This window comes from Macrotis lagotis, chromosome 1, assembly GCF_037893015.1.
Source record: "Macrotis lagotis isolate mMagLag1 chromosome 1, bilby.v1.9.chrom.fasta, whole genome shotgun sequence".
NCBI classification, from domain to species: domain Eukaryota; kingdom Metazoa; phylum Chordata; class Mammalia; order Peramelemorphia; family Peramelidae; genus Macrotis; species Macrotis lagotis.
Genome location: NC_133658.1, coordinates 696,096,073 through 696,121,955, shown reverse-complemented (window position 1 = coordinate 696,121,955; position 25,883 = coordinate 696,096,073). Strand labels below are relative to the sequence as shown.

Sequence of the window (25,883 nt, the reverse complement as noted above, 5' to 3'; positions counted from 1 at the left end):
ACCATATATAATTATATTCAAGGGTATAAGTGAGTAAGCAACTATGAAAGCTCAAAGCCCCTAAAAGTTTCAACAGAGCTAGGAGGGCAGAATGATAGAAGCTGCCTGTTATTGCTAAGGTCTTATAAAGTGCCACCACATCTTCTAGTAACCATTTCTACCCAGCTCAGGGTTCACAGGTGACTTTATTCCATCAATTCCAAACACAAATATACAACCGAATGTCTTCCTTGTATAACCATGCATTTATTCTAATTATGGCTGGGGTTTTTGCAAGGCAAATGGGGTTAAATGGCTTGCCCAAGGCCACACAGCTAAGTAATTATTAAGTGTCTGAGACTGGATTTGAACCCAGGTACTCCTGACTCCAGGGCTGGTGCTTTATTCACTGCACCCACCACCTAGCCGCCCCTGGAAATAATATCTTGAAATAATGAATCTGGTCCACAAATGCTTACAATGCTTCCACATCCTCAGTTTACCTAATGCAAAAAAAAATCATAGTTACAAGGGACCTCAAAGTTTATTTAATCAATCCCATGTCTGACAAAAATCTTACAGGTGGAGAACCAACTTGGTTCATACTTTGTTTTTTTACTAAGTGTCTGAGGTCGGATTTGAACTCAGGTACTCCTGACTCCAGGGCCAGTGCTCTATCCACTGTGCCACCTAGCTGCCCCTTGGTTCATACTTTAAAAAGGTTTCTTGATCATCTGAAAATAAGCTTAAGATTGTAGAATGGTTCAATAAACTCAATATAGAAAAATCAGGCGAGTAAAACCTAAAATTGGCAAAAGGGTATGTGGATATAGAACATGTTATTCTTGTTGAGGCAGGACTTACTGATATAGACCTTTAGATCTGAAAAAATATGGTGGATCTCCCCTAAGCCTGTTGCTAAAGAAACTAGGAACTATACTTGAGAATGTGTTGATCAATTTTTCATTTGTGGCAGCTTAGTAGCAAGTTATCAAATTGTACAATAGGTGCCCAGGAAGGGACACTGAGGAGAAGTTTCAAAGTCAAAGTTTTAAAGTTAACTGGCTACATAAACTTGAAAACAATGAAGATTTTAGATTCCTATGGCTTCCTAATTCTGGCAACGCCAACAAGGGGAACTATTGGTCACTTGGGTCATCAGGGCAATAGAACCCCCCCTGCCCTGCCAAAATCTTTCTGTATATTGTAACAAGAGTAGGTGCTTAAAAGAGATCAGATTGATTTTTGTACAACCCTGATAACAATTCAGTCCTATCCTTTCTTTACTGCCTTGAAGATCAAGTAAATGTGGATGCTTCTGTTTTTCCCAGCTCCAGACTGACCTTCTCAGCAATCTTGCTGATTAAACTAGCCTTATCCATCAATCACATAAAGCTCATTTGAAGCAATTGACTCTGGTGACACCAGGTTCTTCTCAGAGCCTTCAAACTATCTATGACTTTAAAAGGCTGGTGAAGAGTGGGGAATGCTACCATTGGCTACCAGAGGGAATGTTTGGGTTTTTTTGCCATTCTGCGTGGCTTCAATTGCAGTTCCTTTACTGATCTGACTGTAATTCAAAGAACACATGAGCAAATGGTCCTTCTTCTGAAAATGTGACTCTTGTACTATCATCTCCACTGCCTTAACTAGGATAGGACAAGTAAGCTTTTTTCTCATGGTGCTAAAATGCAGGTGTTGAAAGCATTTCTCATCCTTCAGCAGCACAGACAGCTGAGCTAAGCAACCAATTAATAAGAATTTCTTTAATCTAGAAAGCTACAAAATGATGCCTTCTCCTCCAAGGTAAACTCCTACTCTGTTTTCCCTTCCTCAATCCCTTTTGCAGCCTGGGCTGGGCACTGAAAACTTCTTTCAGCATCTAACTGAATTTGGTCTTTTTTTTTTAATTTAAATGAGAATTAATAATTGTGGGTCTATATATACATGGGATATAAAACTCTGTACAAGGTCCCGTGTGATTTGCTTAATTTTATTGGAGGAAAGCTCTGCCCTTATCGAGCTTACAGTTGAGAGGTGATCATGACAGGTTGACACAGGTTCTGCAGGTAAGTACAAAAATGTCATATATTTACAGAGAAACATGCAGACATGATAATGCTAGAAACATTACAATCAGGTGGCTGACAGGCTACAGCTTTTGAATTGAAAAGAGATGGGAAGGATACCATGATTGTCTCTACCTGAGTTTAACAATGAATACAGTTTAGTCAAGTAACTACTTTCTTTTCTTCTACTCCACACTTAATATCATAGAATTTCCTAGTTGAAATAGATTTTAGAGAGCATCCTGAGATAAGGGTAGAATATGAAGATGGAAGAGTGGAGGGAAGAACATCAATAGGGGAGGTTAGAGAGGGGTCCCAAAGGCAGCCATGAAGTACCAAATGCTATCACTCCAAATCTGGGAAAAGAATTATATTATAAGCAGGAGTCAAAGAAAACTCAGAATATAGAATGTAAAACGGAAAGCATCAATTCCAACTAGCAGAACAGGAAATTGAGGCCCAAAGACCTATGGTTGACTTGTCCAAGATCAGGCAGCAAGTTAGTGGCAAGACAAAGCAGGAATTGAGTTTCTTTGAGCCCTGTTTCTGTCCTTAACATTTTGCTGCTCTTTGAGTCAATTTGATTTTTTGCTATTTTGGAGACAGAAGCTATAACTTATTTTTTTAATTTTAGGGACAAGTGATCACCCAAATCAACATCTTAATTTTACTTCCCATTTCCAATCAGGCAAACTCTCACCCCCTTCCACTTCCTCTTTATGTGGTCTTCTCCCATTATAAATTTTCTGAGGATAGGGACTGTCTTGCTGTTAAGTTAGATTCCCATTGCCTTGTATAATGATTAGTCTAAGTACTTAATGGCTTATCTATTAGAGAAGTTCCAACAAAACTACCTCTCTAAGGAGGATCATAAATCTAGAACTGCAAGACTTGGCAGAAACCACCTGGTTCAATGCTATCATATTAATGAGAAAATTGGGACCAAGGTCACACACTTAGTAACCTTTAGAAACAGGATTTGAACTCTGGCCCTCAGACTCTAGAACTTGGGCTGTGTCTGTTTTGCTTAATGAGGTCAGGGGATCTTTCTCAACACTGCTCCCATCTCCTGCTCCCATCTCCCATTTTCTAGGTTAAGGTTGGTTCCTTGTTAACTTTTCACCTAATTCCCCATAGCATCGGTGTCCTCAGTTCTTTATTTCTGAAGCTCATGGTGCCCTATGTTCCCATCCAATGAGACTTATTATCTAAGACAGCTTCCTATAGCCAGGAATGTATTTCTATTTCTGTCCTATCTTTCCAGATTTCTGCATATAATGGGTAGTCAATACAGATTTTGAACTACCTCAATAGGTGGCTTAATAGAATTATTTACTTTTGGTGACTTTAGTGAATGCAGGAAGAGACTTGTGTGCTGCTCAGCGTACTTTGTAACTAATTGGTATCATCTCCCACAACAGAGATGCCATTGCTAAACCTCTGTGATGGGATGCAAGGGGTCTGGTGCTGGGGTCAGATGTGGGCTTGTGTCCGAACACTGTCAACTAGCTTTCATGCATATCAGATTTAGAGTTGAAGGGGACTTTGGAGCTCATCTATCATTTAGAATAATTATTTTAGTGATGAAGAAACTGAGGGAGATTAAGTGATTAGCTTAAGGTCAGAGCTGGGAATGGAATGGGGCATCTCTGACTCCAATTCCTGTGGGTTGTCATTTTTTCTCTGGGACTCAGGTCCTGAACAATCTCTCCCCTCACACTCCACAAGTCTAGGATTCTAGATCAGAGAATTATCTGTCTGATTGCAGTATATCCAAATATCCTTTCTGCCCTGTGGAATGCCTACTTCTTGTTACTCTTCCAAAGTAATTTTTTGGAGGGGGGGAGGTGGAGGTATGGGAAAATATGAAGATGCCCCACCCAAGTCTCAAATCTTTTTCTGAGTCTCAAATCTTTTTCTGATAAAATCTGATTCCCCTATCTTTGTGATTGGTAGTGACCTAGGCTCTCTCAAGGGCTGGGCCTATGGAGTGTTAAGTGTTGACTGGTCCTAACACAGGTGGAAGGTTTCAGTGGCTAGCCTTATGATGGACTTGTTGCTCATCATCTGTGCCCAAGAGGACAGAGGAGTCAGGAAGACCAGAGTTCAAATACAGCCTCACACTTATTTCATTGGGTGACTTTGGGCAAGTCACTTCTGTTTGCTTCAGCAAACATCTATAAAATAAGAGTAATAATAGCACCTACCTCCCAGGATTGTTGTAATGATCAAATGAGAGAATAACTGTAAAGGTGCTTAGCCAAAGGCCTATAACATAGTAAACACTATAGAAATGCTAGCTGTTATTATTACAACCTTCTTAGCTACGTTTAGAGAGATTAATCAATCACAGGGTTTCCTTCTCAGGGACTGATGGGAATTGATTATCAGTGGGAAAAGTTCCCACACTGATTTTCCCACAGAAAGGCCTGAAGTATTGAATTATATGTTAGGCAACATGAGGGCAACAATACAGAGAACCATCTAAAAGAATGAAGCCCCAAACACCATATTTGTGCAATACACTTTTATTCTCCTTTTTACCTTTGCAGTCATCTTTGAGTAATTGTTGTGTAAACAATAGAATGGAATGAAATTACATTAAATTGTATGCAAATGGCTCTAGAACACCTTAACAATTATGACAAGGCAATTATAAATAACTTTTCTTAGTAATATATATTTGCTGTTTTAAAGTACATTTTAAAGAGCTGCCATATCTAGGATTAGCTAGGAAAGAGTCATGGTATGGTTCAAAGATTCTGCCTCCTTGACAAGATACTCCAATTTTGAAACTCCTAAGGTTTTACTAGTTCCGTAATATATATATATCTAGATATGTCACAGGTTAAGCAGAGGGCTACTTGGGCCAAAAACATTTATCCTTGAAACCTAACAGCAATTTACCTTTTAGTCATTGCACAAAGCCCTTTCTATTGTTTTCTCTCCATCCTGGTATTCTGCAGAATTTCAAGTAAAGCTCAGATTCTTTTTTTCTTCTTTTGTTTTTCAAGTTTTTAATCTTTATAGAAACAAGTTCTATCACTTAGGAAGTCAAATCAGAGATGGGCAGAATTAGTTAGCAGTCTAGCTTGATGGCAACATCATATAGTATTCTAGCTCATAGAAGCCCCAAGAAAGCAAAACTGAAGCCAAACATGTATTTGACTGGGTGCATATGAAACTCCTAGAACTGAGACTATTCTAGAATAAAGCAGCCTCAGGCACATTCTTAATATTAATGTCTGCAAGGCACCTCCCACTCCCTAGAGACAATCAGATTGTGGATTGGTTTATAGACAAACAAACCAACATAATATGCTTCCTAATTCCTAATTAAGTCATTTCAAAAAACTAGAAGTTACAAATACTCCAAAGATTTACCTGAAACTTTTTTTTTTAAATAACAGGAGATTAACTGCAAGTAGCACATAATCAAACCATTGTTTTCCTTATAGGTAAGATGTGTAAAGCATAAATATATGAAAAATAAAATTCACAGTCAGTTTTAAAACTAGAATTCAAGTTTGGCTAATAAATCTTAATTTTTATAAGTATATTAATTTCTAAATACAACATAAAAGAGGCAGTATTGTCAGATGTACAATTAAAGTATTATCACAGAAATTTTACAATGAAAGAAGAAATATGTTTCTGATAGAAAATTCCTTTTATTACCAATAAATAGGGCCACCTGAGTGTATTTCCAGATTGGTTTCAGTTAGGGGAGATCCAAATTGGTTGCTCAGAACATTGAATAGCTTTTGGACAAGTTAGCAGCAACTGTGCGGCCTGGGGTTTGCTGATTCTGATGTGAATTGCTGGAGCACGACGGAGAGCTCGGTGAATGGTGGTGGTGGTGGTGGTGGTGGTGGTGGTGGGTTCTGTTAGGTTTAATTCTTTTCCCCCTTCTCATCTAAGCAGGTCTCTTCACAATCTTCTGATTTTGCTAGGGAAGAGGGTGGGGTGGGGGCTGAGGATGACACCCAGCCACAGGCATCAGCTGACACTCAACTGAGCAAAGCCGATCAGCTTCACCTCATCAGGGATCTCAGTCCCATCGCAGCCTGAAGCCTGGAAAGGAGGAGAGAAACTTTCAATAATAGTTTGTTATATTTTTCTACTTAAATGACATAACCACTCACTTGACTGCCTGGCTAAATATGTCTCTCAAGAGGGTCCAGTAAAGTGTTAGGAGGAAGTTTGTTACAAGGCATGTGATGCAGCTTACGAATATTACTGCTAATAAACGGTACATCAATCTTCTCCAGTAAACAAATTTGATATTTAAAAGATGCTTTTAGCTTAAATACTGTTAATTAAAAATAGAAGAGTGCAAAAATGAATGGAAGGGCTCCAACTAATCCTTCCCTTAAGTATAATCTGTTTTTCAACAATTAGCTCATCCTGAGAAAGGACCAGGTTAAAAACTAATGATCTTAAATGAAACAGCTAATATTTAAATTCTATTGAATAGTTTTAACCTGAAAACTCTCCAGTAGGATAATTTTTTTTAGAAATCTCTTAGAAGGTATTTATAACCTTAAATTGGCTAAAGTTCCATCATGTCAAACAATCAACTTAATTTTCTTTCTTTGAAAATCAAACTCACCCAATATTGACCTGATTTCTAAATGATGTCCTTAATTTCCCCACCCCTACACCACACACACACACACACAGACAAACTTATTCCACATACAGTATAAAGATCACCTTTTCTAAGCTGCTCCCTTCTTGCTGTTGGGTTTATAAATCAAGATCTGTACACTCTTCAGTTCAAGAAATGGGGGCAGGAGAGGACTGATAAATAGTGGAGGAATGGTGAATTAAACATCACTAACTCTATAAGACCATTTTCTTGGCAAACTTCCTGCTAAACTATTGTCACAACAATTAGTTTCCCATGGAAAAGAGCCCTTTAAATCTCCTTCCAATTCATCACAATTAACCTACTTAGCATTAGTTGGTATGTTATGTTTAGAACACTACAAAAAGACAGTGTATCAAGTGGGTCCATTAAATAATACAGACAAGGGAGCAAATACATGTCCCTTGATGATTAGGTAAAATACTTTTGAAATTTTTAAAAAAATCAAATCCAGTCTGCATAGTATTATTAGTTTCATATTATTCATATTTTCTTTATAACAATGACTTTCACATCCACTACCTTAAAAATATTGGTATGGCTTTCTACACCAAATAGCTGATAGAAGGACAGGAGTTGGAAACATGCTTGAAGGAGATAGCAAGGTGCAAATTCATGGTGAGGTGGTCTGCCTAGTTCCTGAGGAAACCACGCTCGACCCTGGGCCTTGCCACTCTCTTCCTACTAGTCACTGCTCTGATCCCAAGATCCTATTCCATTCAGAATGCCTTGCTCTTCAATCTCTCTGTAAACTGGTTGGTTTTGTGTTCCAGGTCCACACAAAGGAGCTTTAAATAACCCTTATTAGCATTTTCTAATTGTGTGGTCTTAGTCACCAAGGAGAGGATACCAGAACAAGAGGACTGTTCAGCATAAATCTATGGCCTTTACTGGGAAAAAATGCTTCAAAATGCAGCCAGCATTTTCCCTATCTTTCTTTTCATTCTATTACCACTTTTTTCCCTTAACTAACTCTTTAAGTTCCTCCCCCTTGTTTTTTATAATTTTTATCATAAGAAGCCCTCAACCATAGTAGAAGACAGAGTAGGATGGGGTAGGGAACTATAAATTTTTATCTTGAAATCTCTATAAATGTTTGACAGTAACCATCATGGATATAAAATGTTAAAATATTCATCAAGAAAGAGGGAATCAAGCTAGAGCTAGAATCAAGATACACAATTATGTGCCTGTGGAAGACTCAATGGACTGATGTCGATATCTTTAATGAGATATTAAAACTAGTAGTCACAAAGGGTGAATTATATATATTACACGATTGCTCTCTCTTCATGATCACCCCCAATCAAAACTCCTGTTCTATCACCATGATGATTTCAGCTTCAGAAGGTCCGCAATCTGATTAAGTCATAAACTTTCCAGGATATTTTTTTTTTTTAAAGAAAATAACATTTAGGAGTGTGAAGTCAAATATATCCCTAGATGATAGAATTTTAAATACTATAGGGTGAACAGGAATGAGCAAGACAGTTGGGTGGCTCACTAGATGGAGGCTGCATCTGGAGACAGGAAAATTTGAGTTCAAATCCAGTCTTGGACACTTACTGTGTGACTCTGGGCAAGTCCCTTGAATGCTAGTCTCAGTTTCCTTGTGTGTAAGATGGAGATGATGATGATGATGATGATGATGATGATGATGATACCTACCTTCCACGGGGTTTTGAGGACAGTTAGAAAGCACTTAACACATAGAAAGTGATATTTAAGGGTTTAAAAAAAGTATGTGTGGTGTACTCTTAGGATTTCTTAACTCACATGACTAATGCACCAACTCCTGATAGATCGATGCTGGGGACATGAAGAAGTGAATCTTTGCAGCAGCTATTTCTTTGGCTGGAAGAAGACGACCCCTGCTCTTGGGCTCCCCACTATGGTTTACAAGTTTCATGTCTGAGTTCTGAGGCCTGTATCACCTTAAGTGTATGGTGTTTTATGGGAAATGAAACTGTCTCACTCAGTGATGATGGTGTGTATCCTATCTCTCCTGTGCATCATGATGAGTCCTGAACCATTAGGACCCAAAAGCCCTGCAGGCCCCAGCAAACCAGGGGATTGCCTCTTGGAAGAATACTGCTCTTCACACTACTGTCTAATATCTTTTTGGCTCAAAGTCTCATAGAATTTGAGAGTTGGAAGAGATCTCAGAAACCATTTTGTCCAACTCCTCCAAGACATTCCTGACAAGTAGTTCTCCAGCCTCAGCCTGAAACTCTCCAAGGAAGAGTACCCACCATTTCTAGAGATAGCCCATTCTAATTTTTAGACAGCTAGGAGCAGTTCCTACCCACCCCTACTTTATCCCAAGACCTTAAGCTTAATTTTTTTTTAGGTTTTTGCAAGGCAAATGGGGTTAAGTGACTTGCCCAAGGCCACACAGCTAGGTAATTATTAAGTGTCTGAGACCGGATTTGAACCCAGGTACTCCTGACTCCAGGGCCAGTGCTCTATCCACTGCACCACCTAGCCAATTCCCCCATGACCTTAAGCTAAAACTACCTTCTGGGTAACTTTCACCCATTGCTTCTCTGGGGTCCAACAGAACTAGATCCTTCTGATCCCATTCTGGTTCTCCAAATTTTACTCTCTTTGTCTGCAATGTATGTGCATACTATATATAACACACAAAACAAGTATGTCTGAATAACATTTTAACAAAATTTTGACAGCAGATAACTGAAATGACTAGAAACCAAATGATCTACCAGTATTTTAAGATACCACATATTTAAAAATTCCCTGAATTTGTAAAAACTATCCTTCAAAATCACAAAATACAATTAATAATTATTTGGAAAATTTTAAAAAAGAACAGGACCAAAAGTAGCACAAGGCTTTTGAAGGGCAATGCCACCAAAATATTACATTAAGGGACCTAAATCAAATGCATTTGAAACTATACTTCTTTATCAGGATGTTCAGATCCCAGGGAAAATCAGCAGACAAACCAGGTCAAACTGGTCCTGCTTAGAAGATCTCATGTTGGCTGACAGTCCACAATAAAAGCTGAACCCTATCATAATTTAAGCATAGCTGGAAGGAAGACTGAGTATTGTGACCAGTTCACTTTGGAGCCTAATTTAATTTAACATCTTTAACTGTCATTTGGCTAAAAGGACCAATTACATTTACTGCAATTATTATTAGGCTGTGAAGTATTTTAGGCTCTAGGGGAGGGGGCTGGTGGAGAAAGGGAAGCATTATGCGACATTATCTCCAAAGTCTCTCTCCTAGGAAATATGGACCAATATGTCTAAGTTAGTTAGGAACAGAGAAGGAAAGTTACAAATGAAATTCAATCACAATCCATGTCAACTAATATGGATGGCAATATTATAAAGAATCAGTGATAAGTAGTATTTCCACATTAGCCCAGAAGTTCCAAGAAAGTAGTAAGATTGGTCTGTTAAGACAGTGGTCTTTTGTACTGGCAGCTTTCAATCACAAGTTACAGATTTTAGTTCAAAATGTTTTGGGAAGATTAGTTCTTTACACAGGTACCTTTTCCAAGACAAGCAGTCTTCTATATTGGTCTCATTGTTAGGCCAGATGGCTTAGTATCATTTTAGAGAGATTTACAAAAGGTACAGAAAAAAAAAATCAGACCACAAAGCATACATGGGACTTATGTTGTTTTGTCTTCCCTTTAAAGGACTCCACAGTTTCTACTCAAAGGAACATATTTTAGATTTCCTTAAGTAGAAAGAGATGGGAACTGATAATTCCCATTTTACAATTGATAAAAATGGAAGACAGAGAGACTTGTCTGGCCATTTAAAAAGTCAAGCAAGGATAAGGCTAGAATTAGAACTGAATCTCCTGAATCAGGTCCAAGTAGTCATGTTAATTAGTTACAAATTAACTAAGTACAGTATAATTACCTATTTTAAAAGGGAAAAATAACCTGAAGATGGAATATTTTGACATATAGAATACTAATATAATTCCTAACAAGAACAAAAGGAAGTTTATAATAGTGGTTCACTTTTATGTAGAGCTTTAAATTTGACAAAATATTTTCTTACTAACTTTGTGAAGCAGGTAGTGCAAGCATTATCATTCCCATTTTAAGGATGTGAATACTAAGAGAACTATAAAGTGACTTGCCCAAGATCATCTAACCAGTAAATATTACAGAAGATTTAAATCTCAGTTCCATCATATTATTTTCCCTATTGAAATGCAAGCTTTCAGTTCCATTTGCTCAGAATTATCTTACATGAAGGATCTACTGACTTCAAAAATTGCAGTTGAGTTGGAAAGTTTAAAATTCTAGAATTTTAGGACTTGAAGGGGTCTGAAAGATCATTTATAATAGGTTACTGATGAGTATTAATCCCTGAGGATACATTAGAGATACTAACAGCAAGTTCTTCCATCTTTAATTTCTCGTTTTACACCTAAATACAACATTCTTTTATTCCCAAAACAATGTGAACTGGTCAGAGACCATTTACTTCTCTTTGAAAACAGCTGTTTTTGTTTTAAATGCAGCCTAGTCACTTGAAATCAGATAAGGGCTGAAAGCCAGAGTGCTAATTGGCGGCAGGCTGGCATTTACTGTAACTAATCATTCTGCAATTTTAGCTAAGCACATTTTCAAGTTAATTTTCACAAGGAATGAAAAAATACAGATCATCAATAAATGTAATTCACAGTAGTCTTTTTTATTTACATTTAAAAAATATCTGCTATTGCTTAGACTGGATTTCAATGCTCTTGAGTTATAGTTTTAAAGTGGACCCTTTCAGGCAAGTCAGTTCCACATTAATTAATTGCCTATCATGCACCAGGTATTATGCACATACTGTGAATACAGAGAGAAAAATGGAAAACCCCAATTTTCAAGATTACATTATATTGCTGGAGAAAAATGAAAATAATTTACCCTGACCTGGCCTTGCAACCATCTTTCCCCAGTCTGGGCCACCTCACTATCAATGAAACTTAAGGATGAGATGAAAACCAATTTTGTGCAGCCACATCAGAAGTGGTGTTTGATTTACTTGGAAATACAAACCGCTGAAATATCAATTGTCCTTGTGATGATTATTGAAAAATTATCATCGAAAGGCAGGATGCCCCCAAAGTGTTCATTCACCAAGACCAATTCCTTTTTTGTTCATCAGGTACCCTCTGAACTAAGCTACAAGCACCTCCAAGGACCTCCAATATTTTCTGTTCAAGTATCTCTGTTTCCAACATTTTACAGCACAAGGCTTGTACTAGTTTGGAAGCAATGTCAGAGATGTCATTCTGGGTGCGGATTAGTTTTAAACAGTCAAGTGATGCTTCCCTGAAGAAGACCAGGTCCAGCCTCCAGGACTCACCCGTGATTACTCTTTTAATCCAGGATTGTAAAAAGAGGGAAACGGACTCACTGAACAAGAGACATTTTCTTGCTAAGAAAACTGTTCTATACTACTGAGACAGAAATGGATCTCCAAAGAAAACAATAAAAGATAAGAAAAATGGGGGATGATAATACTGTTCTTTTTATTAATTTCATTATCAGCCTTTTGAGTCACTTTTCAAAGCTTTCACTTACCAACTTGAATGTCAATGTTTTTAATGCTTTGGGGTCATCTACAATCTTCTGCAAATTTGCAGCAACTGTAAAGTAAAAAACAGAGAGAATGATGAGTGATTAAAGGTTGGACTGGTTTTCCAATCAATGAATCAGAATGACCCTCCAAACAGTTTCTTTCACACAAACCTTAGTCATTCTGAGACTGTACTTGGATGGTCTAAATTTCTCTTGGGCAAAATAGGCTGGGCAGTATTCTGTGTAAATGGATTTTTAAATGACTTTTGCTCATGCACACTCAAATAAACCATAATACTCACCAAACATATTTCATTCTATAAAACAAAAAATTAAGTAAATAGGAATGAAGTTGGTCTCCAATGATTCAAACCCTTCGCCTCATAAACAACCAGGCTGAAGAGACTTATATTAAAAATCATTCCTTTCTCTAGAAATAACATGGGGGAAAAGTTAAGCACATCTGATATCCAAACTTATGAAATTGCTTGATTTCTTATATTTGTTCCTAATAAAGATAGAAAAAAAAAACTAGATACCTTCTACCAATCAAGTATACATGTTGAGGCTTTGAATCATACTGATTTGTTGAACCACCTAAGTATAATCTTGAATAGTATCACACCCCAACATGGTCAGAAAGTGATTTTGCCACTTCAAGTTCAAAATTGCCAATTGATTGCATCTTTATCATTTTAGCAGGAATACTAAGATACCCACACCCACATATTTTCTCTCCCCCCCCCCCATCAAATATCAGTTGGGTTTTTTTTTTCCAGAAGCACATTTAAAAGCCAAGATGTCATCTCACATTGGAATAGTTTAGTAAAGAAATAATCCTGCCCCCCATTTTCTCTAGCTGGGCTTTTTTGACTGATTTATAAAAAATACAATGATATCAGACTCATTTTGGCCTTTACCAAATATAAATCCCAAAGTATTATAATCAGATAATTGGATCATTGTTTGAGAAAAGACACTGATTATAGTTCCTGTTTTCCAAAAAGAGAAAAAAAGGAGCTTCATCTTCTACAATTGTGCTTTTAAAGTAAAGCTGAAATAATTCTAGATCCAATTGCAAATCTGTAGAAATAATGCCTTGAAGAGGTGGGGTACTTAAAATAGTAGAATGTGACCTATTTAAAGTTTGCACCTTTAGGACAACTAAAAAAAAAAAACAAAAAGGCAAGATTTCTCTGCAAGTTAATTCTGATTTTCTTATTATATTTGGTCTGGGAACCTGCAGAGCCCCCCCCCCCCAATGTTTAATCTGATCCATTTTCCCCTAATAAACCTATTAACAATTGCTTCTTCTCCATGCTCACTTCCTTTTCAATACTGTTAGTTAGTTCATGTCTTGACTCTTCCTGAAGCCATTTGGGATTTTCTGGCAAAGATACTAAAAGTTTTGACATTTTTTTTTGCTCATTTTACAGATAAGGAATCAAGGCAAGACTTGTTCAGGGTCACATAGCTAGCAAGGGTTTGAGGTCAGATTTCAACTCAGGAAGAAGACTTCTTAACTATCCCCCCATCCAATATACTACCTTTCATTCCAAAGTCATCGATGTTGAGTGTCCTGCTTTCTACTACTACTATCTCACAACCAGCCTTTTCCTGTCCCCCTTCCTAGAGTATCCTGAATTACAAACTTATACATCTACCCCCACCAGGTTTTTTCCTGCACATTTTTCTGCAAAAGAAAAAAAAATCTGTGTGTTTTAAAGTCAGGTCATTCTGACTATTCAAATTGTAGCAAATGAGCACAACCCTCATTTTCTTAAGAAATAAAATGTTCTAGTGGCTTCTCTGATATGGGCTGTTTCATGGGCAGCCATAAAGTTATCATTTGAATTTTGCTCCTTTCCATCACAGTCTTTCAGTTAATACTGATGATTTACTACCCCGTTCCAGGCCATCTATTTCCACTCTGCTCTAGATGTTCCATCCCAAAACAGGGCTCAATCCTATGTCAACAGACAATGCTTGCTTGGGTGCACACACATACCAATGCTGATATTCCAAGCAGTTTCTAAAAGGGAGTTGTGTACTGGAGGGCAAGACTAAGCTGTTAGCTATTTAAAACAATCACCCTAAAAACTATGTTCTCCAGTTGTGAATCCTGTACCTCAGGGACATTAGAAATTCAAATTCTCTTATTCAGCTCAAAGCGAAAATAGCAAAACTGGCCACTTACCTGATTACTTATCCCAGCTGCTAGGCTTATTTTCAATTTACTTGATTCTAATTTGTTGTAAAGTGCTATAAAACACCTTCATTTAACTGACATCACATAAAATTCAGGGTGATGCTAATTTTTTTCCCCCTCCAGTAGCAATGCTCATTAAAAGGAAGGGTGATCACTGTGTTACTTCCCTCTCCCCCTCTTCTTACTGCACACCTGGATTTCAAAAATAAAGATGTTCCTTACCTGGGGTGTATCTAGAAAAGGGTTGAGTTGTGGTGGTAGATATTTTAAGATTTTACAGGCATGTGCTGATTATGCCAAGATTCATGTTTCACTGTTTCCAGCCTCTGAATAAAATGTGACTTTGCGGCTTTCCCTCGCCTGATTCCCATTTTAATTCAAATTCCTTCCAACCATCCTTTATTTTCTGGGTAAAAGCTCAGGAAATTACCTATTCCTACATTTAGCTTTCATTTCCTCCTCCCTATTTTCTCTCATTAAGTGTTTTTTTAAAAGAAAGATTTTATTTATTTTGAATTTTACAATTTCCCCCCTAATCTTGCTTCCCTCCCCCTACCCCCCACAGAAGGTAATCTGTTAGTCTTTACATTGTTTCTATGGTATACACTGATCTAAGTTGAATGTGATGAAAGAAAAATATCCTTAAGGGAAAAAAAATAAAGTATAAGAGATAGCAAAATCACATAAGATAATGTTGCTTTTTTTTTTTTAATTAATAGTCTTTGGTTTTTGTTCAAACTCCACAATTCTTTCTCTGGATACAGATGGTATTCTCTATTGCAGATACCCCCCAAATTGTGCCTAAATGTTGCAATGATGGAATGAGCAAGTCCTTTAAAGTTGAATTAAATGTTTTCTTTACCTACTATTTCTGTTCCAACGTGTGTGCAGAGAGTGGAGGGGGAGAGAGAGGAAGGAAAGAAGGCGCTATATGGCTTCCCAAAAAGTCACTGACTGGAAATGCCCATGTTACTCCCAGATCATACCTTTATCTTTTCCCTTCCCCCAAAAGACCTTACAAATTGAGTAATTCCCTTACACTGCCCCTCACAAGGTCCCCAGTGTTCCTTTAGGTTGAATATCTATCTAAGCAAGAAGTTTAAATTTGCATTTTTGGATGACAAGTTCCTCTGAGTTCTATGTTTATGCTAATATTAATAGTAACGATAGTATATGAAGGAATTCAAAGATCAAAACCTTCGGTTTCCAAATTGAGAAAGAAAAAGGATGACCTTGGAGAAACCTATCAGAGAAATTGCAGAATGGAATCACCATTTTGGGGGCAGTTCTTATCTGACATTCCATCTTCCCTATTTTTCCTAAGTAACCTATAAGAGGTACTATTCAATGCACTCATTTTGACAGCTTAAAAAATAAGTTATATAATGACTGTTTATATTCTGTGTTTGTATTCTTAGCAATTAGTTCAAAAAATACTCTTCTCTCCAGATAAAAGCATATTTCAGAAAACAAATTCCATAAATGGCTAATGGCTGGTAGTCTTTAATTTGACTTATTCATCCACCAAAAACTGTAGGAGAAAAGAAAGGATTGACAGAAGCTCAAGGTCTGATATATTTTAATAAAGGCAAGAAAATTATTGGCAAAGACCAAGAGAAGTTTCCTCAAGATGACTGGTAGGTGCCTACTTTACAGCAAGTCAGATTTGTACCCCTGTGTTCACTCCCAGCTGAAGAGACCTATGGAGACCACAGAGTAAGGAAAAGTCATCTCTGCTGTAAGAGACCAGAACCAAGCAATGATAGGAGATGTGCAGGCATGGAGCAAGGCTAGTTCAGCACTGGTAGTACATCAGAGAAGGAATCTTTTCTCATAACTAAATTAATAATGCTAAAAACCTACAACTATTACCACTGGGAGTGTATGGGTGATACTTTCCACTATGTCTTATTAATGAGCAAACTATCTATGTTTATTTGCAAGGATGAATAGATGGCAAACCTTGGACTTTACAACTGCTAGTTGGTATAAAAGCAAAGATATGAAACTGGTCAATGTTAATTTTGACAGCCAAAATGAGATCCAAGGGATTGATATGGCACAGGAAAAATATCTGATCATGGAAGCACACACATCATAAACTATGATAATAGTAGGAAAAAAATGTGGAGGCTAAGATGGATCTTAAAAATTATACAATTCATGAAATAAAGGAAAGGAAAGGGTATTCATGTAGCTCTATTATGTATTAGCACTGTGCTGAGTGCTTTTCACAAATATTATCTTATTTGATCCTCACAAAAAAATCCTGCAATATAGGTGCCATTATTCTCTCCATTGTGCAGATGAGGAAACTGAGGCAAACAGAGGTTAAGTAAATTCCTACAATTGTAAATATGTGATGGCAAATTTGAACTCAGGTCTCCCTGACTCCAGGCCCAGAATCCTATCCACTCCTTTTCTTCCTCAGAAAACATGGAAAGGTGAGAGAGAAAGGAATTGCTTATTTGAGGTTAGATTTAAATCAGAGTATTTGACATGGTTCTAAAGGTTAACCAATCTGGTAATTTTTAAACATAGTAAAGAAAGTTGGATAGAGTGTGTTTTATTCTAAATTTCAATAACTATTAATTTAATAACCGATTTATTACTTGATTTTCATTTGCTTACAAATGGTAAGACAGGCTTTGGAACTTTTTTTTGGGGGGGGTAGGGAGATTTAGAGAAGCACTGAAGGGATGCACTAAGGTTAAATTTGAAAATAGGCCAAAACTGGGAAGCTGATTATTTTGGACTTGAATTTTCTTTAGTAATTTAAGTACTTTCCGAAATAACGGTTTAAGAACAGGAGGAAAATAAGTGTCGTGACTGTAGATTTCATTAGTAGTTACATTCTACTGGTCATTTCTAAACAGGTGGAGACATTAATCAATGAAGCTAGTACACCAATTTGAGTTCTGGAGACAATTCATCTGGACATTCTCATTTAGTTCTACTTTGGAATGAAACACCAGAAGAAAGTGAAACATCCATGTGAAGAATGACCGGTCTCTAAAGTCATGGCTGCTTAAAAGGCTCTACATCAATCTGAATTGAGATAAAATTTAATTTCTCTGCTTCTAAAAAAAGCAAAGAATGTAACTATTCAGTAGAGGCAATTACAGAAAGTGTCCTCTGGATGCTTAATGAATCCCTCTGTCATATTTCCAAAATGGCAGGTAGAGAAGAATAATTTTAAAAGTGTATTCTGAAATTAAAAGCCTTGTGAATTTTCACAAAGATTATAGTCTTATTTGTGCTATTTATGATGTCATGAATTTTCAAAGAAAAATAATCTATCTTGAAGAGTTTCCTGGGAGTAGGAGAAAAAGCTAGAGAATAAACATTTATTTATTCAGTGCCTAATATGTGCCAGATTTTATAAGGGGAGAAAGGATGAAGTTTGAGTATGTTAAAAGTGGCAACTAAAGACATTTAAGACATTTGCAAAGTAATATTAGGAGGAAAACATTACAAGCAAGATATATGTAGAATTAGGGAAGGCACCAAAATTAAGGGAGACCAGAAGAGGCTTCTTTGAGAAGGAGGAATTTGAGACCTGAAGGACACCATGGAAACCAGAATATAGGTGAGGAGAACATTTAGGGAAGGGATACAGTCATTAAAATGTATGGGGTTAGGAGATGGGGGCAGCAAGGAGGCCAATACCACTCGATCCCAGTTAAGGTAGAAGCCTGGAAATGTAGGTAGGAAGGGGGTCAGATTATAAAAGGCGTTAAAAGTCAAACAAAATTTTATATGTAATCCTGGAGTTAACAGGGAGCTTACTAGTCTTGACTGAATGGGAGAGGGAAAGGAATTGACAGGGTCCAACCTGCAGTTTAAGAAGAGCATTTTGGTAGAAGGAGAACCAGAACAGAATAGTGGACTAAAAACTTAAGAGAGAAAAGAGTATCAAGCAAGAGACGCTGCTCAACAGTGGCAAAGGCTGCAAGAGAAGTCAAGAAGACAGAGGGTTGAGAAAAGGCCACTGGATTTGGCAAATGAATTCATTGGTCACTTTGGAAAAGAGCAGTTTTGGTGGAAAGACAAGTTAGACCTCAAGGGTTTATTAAGAAGAGATGATAAGAGAGAAAGTAGAGAGGCACCCATCATAGGTGGCATTTTCAAGGATTTAAGCTACAATGCACAGAAAAGGTATAGGATAATGGTTGGGGGGGGGGGGGATGGAAAGTTCAAATTGAGGATTTTTCCCAGAATAAGGGAGTCATGGGCCTATTCACAGAAACGAGCTAGGAGAAATAAAAGAGATTAAAAATAAGTGCTGGAGTGGGAATGACAAGAGGGGGTAATCTTTTGGGAAGACTTAACATTCATTTCTTTTAAATGCATTTTGTTCAAGGGTCATATGTGACTATGTCTAGTTAGCTGAAATTTGTGGCACAGTTTGAGACTCAACCCTAATGACTTTTCAAATGAGAAAAGTTCTGAAAAAGTTAAAATTAATGACACAGTAAATATAGTAGTATGAAGAACACTATGTAAATTACAGGGCAAAGCAGCCAACTGAGGCAGAGCCATCTGGCACAAAAACAAAGTACTGAGAGAATCGAAAAGCTTCTGAGCCCCGCATTTATTTTGCTAAATTTCAAATAGCATCATTAGAAAGGCACCTGTACAATCCAGAAAGCAAGCTAGATATCCCCTTGAACAGGAATCCCATTTACACACAGCCTCCCTTGGAAGATCTTCAAAGAACTTGGGCAGCTGGGTGGCATGGTGGAGAGCTCTGGCCTGGAGTCTCTGAGTTCAAATCCAGCATCACACTTACTAACTAGCTGCATGCAAGTTATTAAATTTCCAGTGGTCTCAGTTTTCTCATTTGTAAATTAAGGCTAATAAAGCAGCTAGTTCTTATGAGGATGTGAAATGAGATACAATTTTTAAAGCACTTAGCACAGGGTTGAGAACATAGTGGATGATGCATAAAATTTTTAGCTTATACAATTATATTTTAGATATGGTTTGACTAATATAGTAGGGTGAAGCTAGAAATCTCCCTCTTTCTAGAAACTACATGTCTACTCAGCTTTAGTTTTTTTATGGCTATCATGTTGTATTACTGACTTATATAGAGCTCTATTATCAATTATGTCACCTTGATTCCTTCTAACTCCACTCCCAAGTTAAGCCTCCTCTGCTCTTGCAAACTTCTCTCCCAATTGAAGCACAGGACTTTATATTTACCTTTATCTGATTTCAGATAATTAGATCTGGCCCATTGCTCTGGTCTAAAAATACCCCTTTGGACCTCAATCTGGATGAAATCATATAACCAATCATTCCAATATGGCCTTTCCTCCCAACTCTAAAGGTCTAGGGTACCTGCAATTCTGCTCCCTATGCCATCTATGCCTCACACACAAGTCACTATTTAAAAAGTTAAACAGAATATGATCAAGGATCTGGTTATTCCAAATTCATCATCTACAGCTTACATTTCCCCATTATTCTCTAGAAGGATACTGTTAATGAGATAATGTCAAATGCCTTGCAAAAAAATCAACCTTTAGTAAAAAATTCTATAATTTGCACAGCCTTGGGATTATATTCAGATGTGTCAGTTCCAGTAGGAGCCCTTCTGGGTTACTTTTCAAAATCTGAAAAATAAAGGTTGAGTAGGCAGTCTCAAGTACAGACCAGGGCTGAATACATAAGGCAATCCAAAATTTATTAAAGGTCTTACTACTTTTACTAGGAATGCAAAGAAAAAAGAGCAAAAGCAAAATGATCTCATGTCCTACTACTTCAAGACAAAAATTTTACACAGCAAAAGGAATCAATAAAGTATCAAATTAGCGTGAATTTCAAAAAAATTATTAAGTATAAATTTCTTCTTTCCTACTTTTGATGGGGAAAAAAACTTATAAGACCCAGCTAAAGGTTTCTGCTCTTTATCTTCTACTTGCTGTCAGTTTCTTGCTTAAGTGTGTGTGTATATAAGCCATGGTTTAGGGGAGGTTAAAAAAAAAATCCCTGGTTTTGGGGTTAAGAGGACCTCCGCTTAACACCAGTGTGACCCTGGGCAAAGCAGTTCACCTTGTTTGCCTTAGTTTCCTCATCTGTAAAATGAGCTGACTTGAAGGAAATAGCAAAAACATGAGCCATTTCTAAACTATGCTTCAAAATACAAAATTTCTATGAATTTAGGTCTTATGGAATAAATCTGTATCATCCAAGTCCAGTTTATATATCAAAATATTAAAACAAAACAAATAATAAATCACAAAGTCACAGACCCAAGTTCAACAACCTCTAGAGTCCAGAATAAAAAATGACAGACTGCAGTCTATGGCCAAAGGGGAATGACTGATGGTCACAGGAATCTCTTTCAAATGGCTAGAGCAGAAAGGATAAGATCAAAAGATGGGACAATTTTCAAAGCCAGAGATTCAAGATCTCTGAAAGCGGAGGGGTAGAAGGACAACAAAATGAGATAGCTTGATCCAAGAGAAAATTATGGAGGATAATAATATCAGAAATCTCAATACAAGAAACTCTGTGGTAAAGACATGATCCTATCTGATAATTTGGAGTCTTATCCAAGTTTTTGTTAGTTGCTTAGTCATTTCAGTTATATCCCACCCTTTGTGAGCCCATTTGGGATTTTCTTAGCAAAGATACTGGGTGGTTTGCCATTTCCTTCTCCAACTTATTTTACTGTTGAGGAAACTGAGGCGAACAGGATTAAATGACTTCCCAGTATCATACAGCTAGTAGGTGTGTGAGGGTATATTTGAACTCAGGTACCTAGCTGCCCTTACTTAGGTAACTGTGATGGACAAAGACTATCAAACTCAGAGGTGGTCTAGGAAACACTGAGACACTTATCCCTTTGCCATAACTCAAGGAAAGTTAGAGTCTGACCTATCATCCTGTTAAGTATTTATGAAAAACAGAGATTAAAAACATTCTGGTAAATTTTATAATTTATGATTATGCAGACTCCTCAAAAAAATCTAACATTAGGGCAGTATGATGTTTTCTTGAAATAGAAGGTTGGGTAGAAAAAGACTGGCATCCTACTTTTCAAGCTATACTAAACTGATATACCTTGAAGTCTGACTCTGTAATAACAGAACTTCATTTTAAATAGAATATGATTTTAATTTTTGATAAACTGCTAAATTTTAAAGAGTTTTTTTTAGGCCACCAATGCAATGCAGAGAATATATATTATACTGTAGTAACTTTGTATTTACATTTGTAGGATTGACAAAATAAATGTGAATGTTAACGAGTGCTTGACTGTTAATAAAGTTGTTTCAAAAAAAAGACCTTCATCCTTCCCATAGGGAAACCATTTTAAAGACAAGGCAGAAGCAGGTAGAAATGAAAAGGAGGCATCCAGGGAACCCAGTCATGAATCTACTTAGGTTTTTGTTTTTTTGATAAAGGTATGGTAGGGAGGGAAGAGGAAGGAATAACATTATTCTCTCCCTCCCCACCCCCTCAGCAAAGGACTGAGTGTATAGCCTGTTTTTAACTTGTTCCTTTTACTTATAATAATTGCTCACACTTAAATGTGCCAGGCTTACCTTCATTTACATTTTGACTACAACTCATTTATATCAAGGAGCTAAATTATGCGAGGAATTTGCATTTGAAATGTCTGACCTATGGAATGAAAGGTTCTGATTCTCTCCAAGGAAGGGTTCTTAACCTTTTTTGTATCATTGACAATTTGGTGAAACCTCAGCATACTGTTTTTAAAGATATAAAATGACAAAGAAAACCAGTTACATTGAAATACAATTAATCAAAATACTTTTAAAAAACAAGTTCATGGACCCCAGGTTTACAAAGGTAAACCTTAACCAACAGGAAGATTTTAGGGTTTCTTCCCCCCCTGAAATCTAAGTCTAAGATAAATTTGCTTTAACCAAAAAGCAGAATGGAGTCAGAGGAACTGGCTTCAAATACCACCTATGAAACTACTTGTATGACTTTGCATAAATCACTTAACCTCTCAATTTCTCCATCTGCAAAATGAGTATGCTGGATCAGAAGGTCCAGAGACCATTGAGGTCCATTCTAGCCTTTCCATCTAAGATCAGTAGAAAAGTAGGATACTTAGACCAACTGTCCCCTCCCCTGATCTGTCTAAAGCTGCAAATGCAGCCCCTTTCCTACTGTGCCTCCTACAGTTTTCCTTCTGGGTCTGAAGTCTCCCTCCCTCCCTCACTTCCTACAGGATGGTCACCTCCAGGAGGACCACCAGGACAAGCACGTTCTTTATGATATGAGTTCCCATTATGGATGTGTCAGTGCCGGGGTGTTGGTGTGCATAAGGCACATTGGAGATTATGAATCATCATTATCATCTAATCTTAACACCAAGTTTGACTCTGCAAATACACTAACTTTTCAATGCCCCAGGTAACTAACTCCCTAAGTCCATCGTGTGTGTGTGTGTGTGTGTGTGTGTGTGTATATATATATATATATATATATATATATATATATATATATATATATATATATGCCAGTTTATAGTTTTGCATTTAGAGGAAATTTTTGCAGTGGTGGAGGCACTTTCTACAAAGCAAGTTCCCTATTTCAGGATTTTTCAAACTCTGAATTCAGAAAAAAAAATTCTTTCCCTCTTTAACAATCATTGAGGATTCTGGAGTTTTTGGTTATGCAGGTGCTATCTACTTATATTTGCTACATTAGAAACTGGAAATCAGTGTCATTATGAAAATAGGGTTGAACTCACAGACCTGCTAAAAAGACCCCCATGGGTCCCTGGAACATATTTAGAGAACTAATGTCCTTCCTACTCCAGGGGTTGACAAACACGGTCCTGGAGTTAAATGACATAAAAATGTAAAAGTTATTCTTAGATCTGGCTTGCCAACCCCTACCCTAAGATCAATGATAGCACAGGACTGGACCAAATATTTTTATGTACCTTAAAAAATTTATATATACACACACATGCATAATACATATATAAATACACACAAAACACACACACATAATTTGAAATATGCACACACCTAAAATTTAGTAAAGAATGAACTTAATCATTTTAGGTTAATGCTACTCCTAATGTGTGTCAATAAATATTTGTTACAGATCTAATTTTTATGTTGTAACGAGATATATATGTGTGTGTGTAGATAATATATATGTATATATATGTGTATATATATGTGTATATATATGTGTATATATATATATATATATATATATATATATATATATATATATATACACACACACACATATATATACCTTAGCTACATGAGTGACACCAAAGAATCTATTTTTCTTTTAAACTGCTGGCAGCCTATGATCCACCATGGTGTTCTGTTTCATTTCTTTCTTTATTCATAAGTTAAACCAAGGTGTTTTGTCAGGAGAGAAAAAAATGTCAACAGCTCTATTCACTTATCTTTTGTAGGGTTTGTCTTCACAACTAATCACACAGGAATTTTTTTCAGGATTTGATTTCACTTGTATTTGCATGTCTGGCACTACCTGCTGAGCAATGAAATGATTTATTTAAAACTTCAATCTTGATTTGAGGGGCAAAGGCAAACCTTAAGTGCACTGTCAGAGTATTTCCCTTAGAGCCAACATTGGAGATGTCTATCAAAAAGCTTGTTTTTTATCAGAAGCTACTTGAGAGGACTGCAAGGGAAATAAGAAAGCCTGTGGTGAAGATCTGATCATTCACTGAGAACAGACTAGTGCCAGAGGACTGGAGAATGGCTAATGCATTTCTTAGACTTAAAAAAAGGGAAACAAAATGGCAATCTAGATAATAATACTGTTGGGAACTTTGGTCCCAAGAAAGACCAAATGGAAATTGGAAATTCTGAAAATGAAGAAAATTACCAACATTCCCGAATTACAAAGAGGGTTTGAAATCACAATTTCTCCAAACAAAAATTAACTGTAACCAACATGGATTTATTTCTAGCCTGTTACAAAATCTGCCTATTACAACCACCACCACCACATATCCCCAAACCCAAGAAACTGTGATTTGGTTGTATCTATCTATCATACAACAAACTGACTTATATATTCACAACTGGATCACATTGGTACTGATCTGAAATAAGATTCTTATATTGCTTTTTTGGGATAGAAAATTAAGTTATATAAGACAATATACCTCTAGCTAAAGAACAGTTAAGAAAGGGATGTATTAGGAGGCTCAGGACAGTAGGGTATCAATATAAATAACTGTGGGAAAGGGAAATGTTTCCACAAGTGAACTGGGCAAAAGAATCATGTAGCATATAAAGTAATAAGTTCATATACTAAAAAGAGGGACAGAGAATTGTGACAAAGGACTGAGATCAAAAAGCAGTTAAATGATAAAAAAAAATCAAAACAGTAACCACTTGGAGATGATTATCAATAATGCACCATGAGGGGGAAAAAACCCCCAAAGTAACCCAAAACAGAACTATGTTTGACAGTAGACACAAGAACAAATAAGAGGAGGTTTTATATATATAAAATCAGAAACAGAGTAGCATAGATGACACTGATTCTACTGAATACAGTGAGTATCCATTAACCATGACCTTCTTCATTATTGAAGAATTCAAATGAAAAAGTCCAAGTGGCAACAAAAATGGAATGACTCAAGTTATAGAGAGAGAGACCAAGTTATAGGGACATAAGATGATACCATTTATTGATCCATCTAATGGTATATACAATGAAAAGCATAAGAGGAAAACCTTTTTTTTTTAATTATAAGGACCAAGGAATATTCATCAAGCCAGAGACTATCATGGCTATGGTAATATGTAGAATATTTAAACAAGTGATTGAATCCCTTTACAAGACATTTTTTGGATCCATTATTTTAAAACATTTTATTGATGTACTCTGGGGTTCTATCCTCCAAATGTCCCCCTGTATTCTTCCTCCTGCCTCATACTAGACATCCATCTTATATGTCAAAGATTTAAAAAAAAAGATAAAAGAGGGGAAAAGAAATCAGCAAAATGGGCCAATACAGTAATAAAATATGACAATTTTCCACATTCATGCCACTTCTTCAAAGGAGTAGGGAGCAGGGAGTCATCTTATCTTGGATCCGTTGTTTCATCAATGTGTTTGACTCCCTCCAATCATACAGTTCACAGAACCTTTCAGCACCTTCTCAGCTTGCATGATTCTTGTGCATAAATCTTTCATAAATGTATGAGGTTCTACGCAGGCACAAGAGGCTTTTCTTTAATAATCTGTGCTCATGCTGAAGCTCCCAATACAAAGTGAGCATCTTCAGAGCATGGACCATTTTGTTTGTACATTTGCATGCCTGGGGCCCAGAAGAGTACCTGATATATATCCTTTTCTCAAAGCCTTGGTGCAGTTTTAAGCATTTGAAACACCTTGTAACAGATACTTAATTGAATT

The 25,883-nt window shown here is 36.8% G+C and overlaps 1 protein-coding gene across 2 annotated transcripts in view; it reads right to left on the bottom strand.

The window, feature by feature from the left end:
- Positions 1 to 5,896: 5,896 nt before the first annotated feature.
- STK39 (serine/threonine kinase 39) overlaps positions 5,897 to 25,883 on the bottom strand; it is a 310,860-nt gene continuing 290,873 nt past the window's right edge. For both annotated transcript variants that reach the window (XM_074215784.1, XM_074215785.1), the window contains 2 exons: positions 12,266 to 12,330; positions 5,897 to 6,122 (listed from right to left, as the gene is read on the bottom strand). In XM_074215784.1, coding sequence (XP_074071885.1) covers positions 6,048 to 6,122; positions 12,266 to 12,330 — 140 coding nt within the window. In that variant the 3' untranslated portion in view covers positions 5,897 to 6,047. The remainder of the gene's footprint in view (positions 6,123 to 12,265; positions 12,331 to 25,883) is intronic.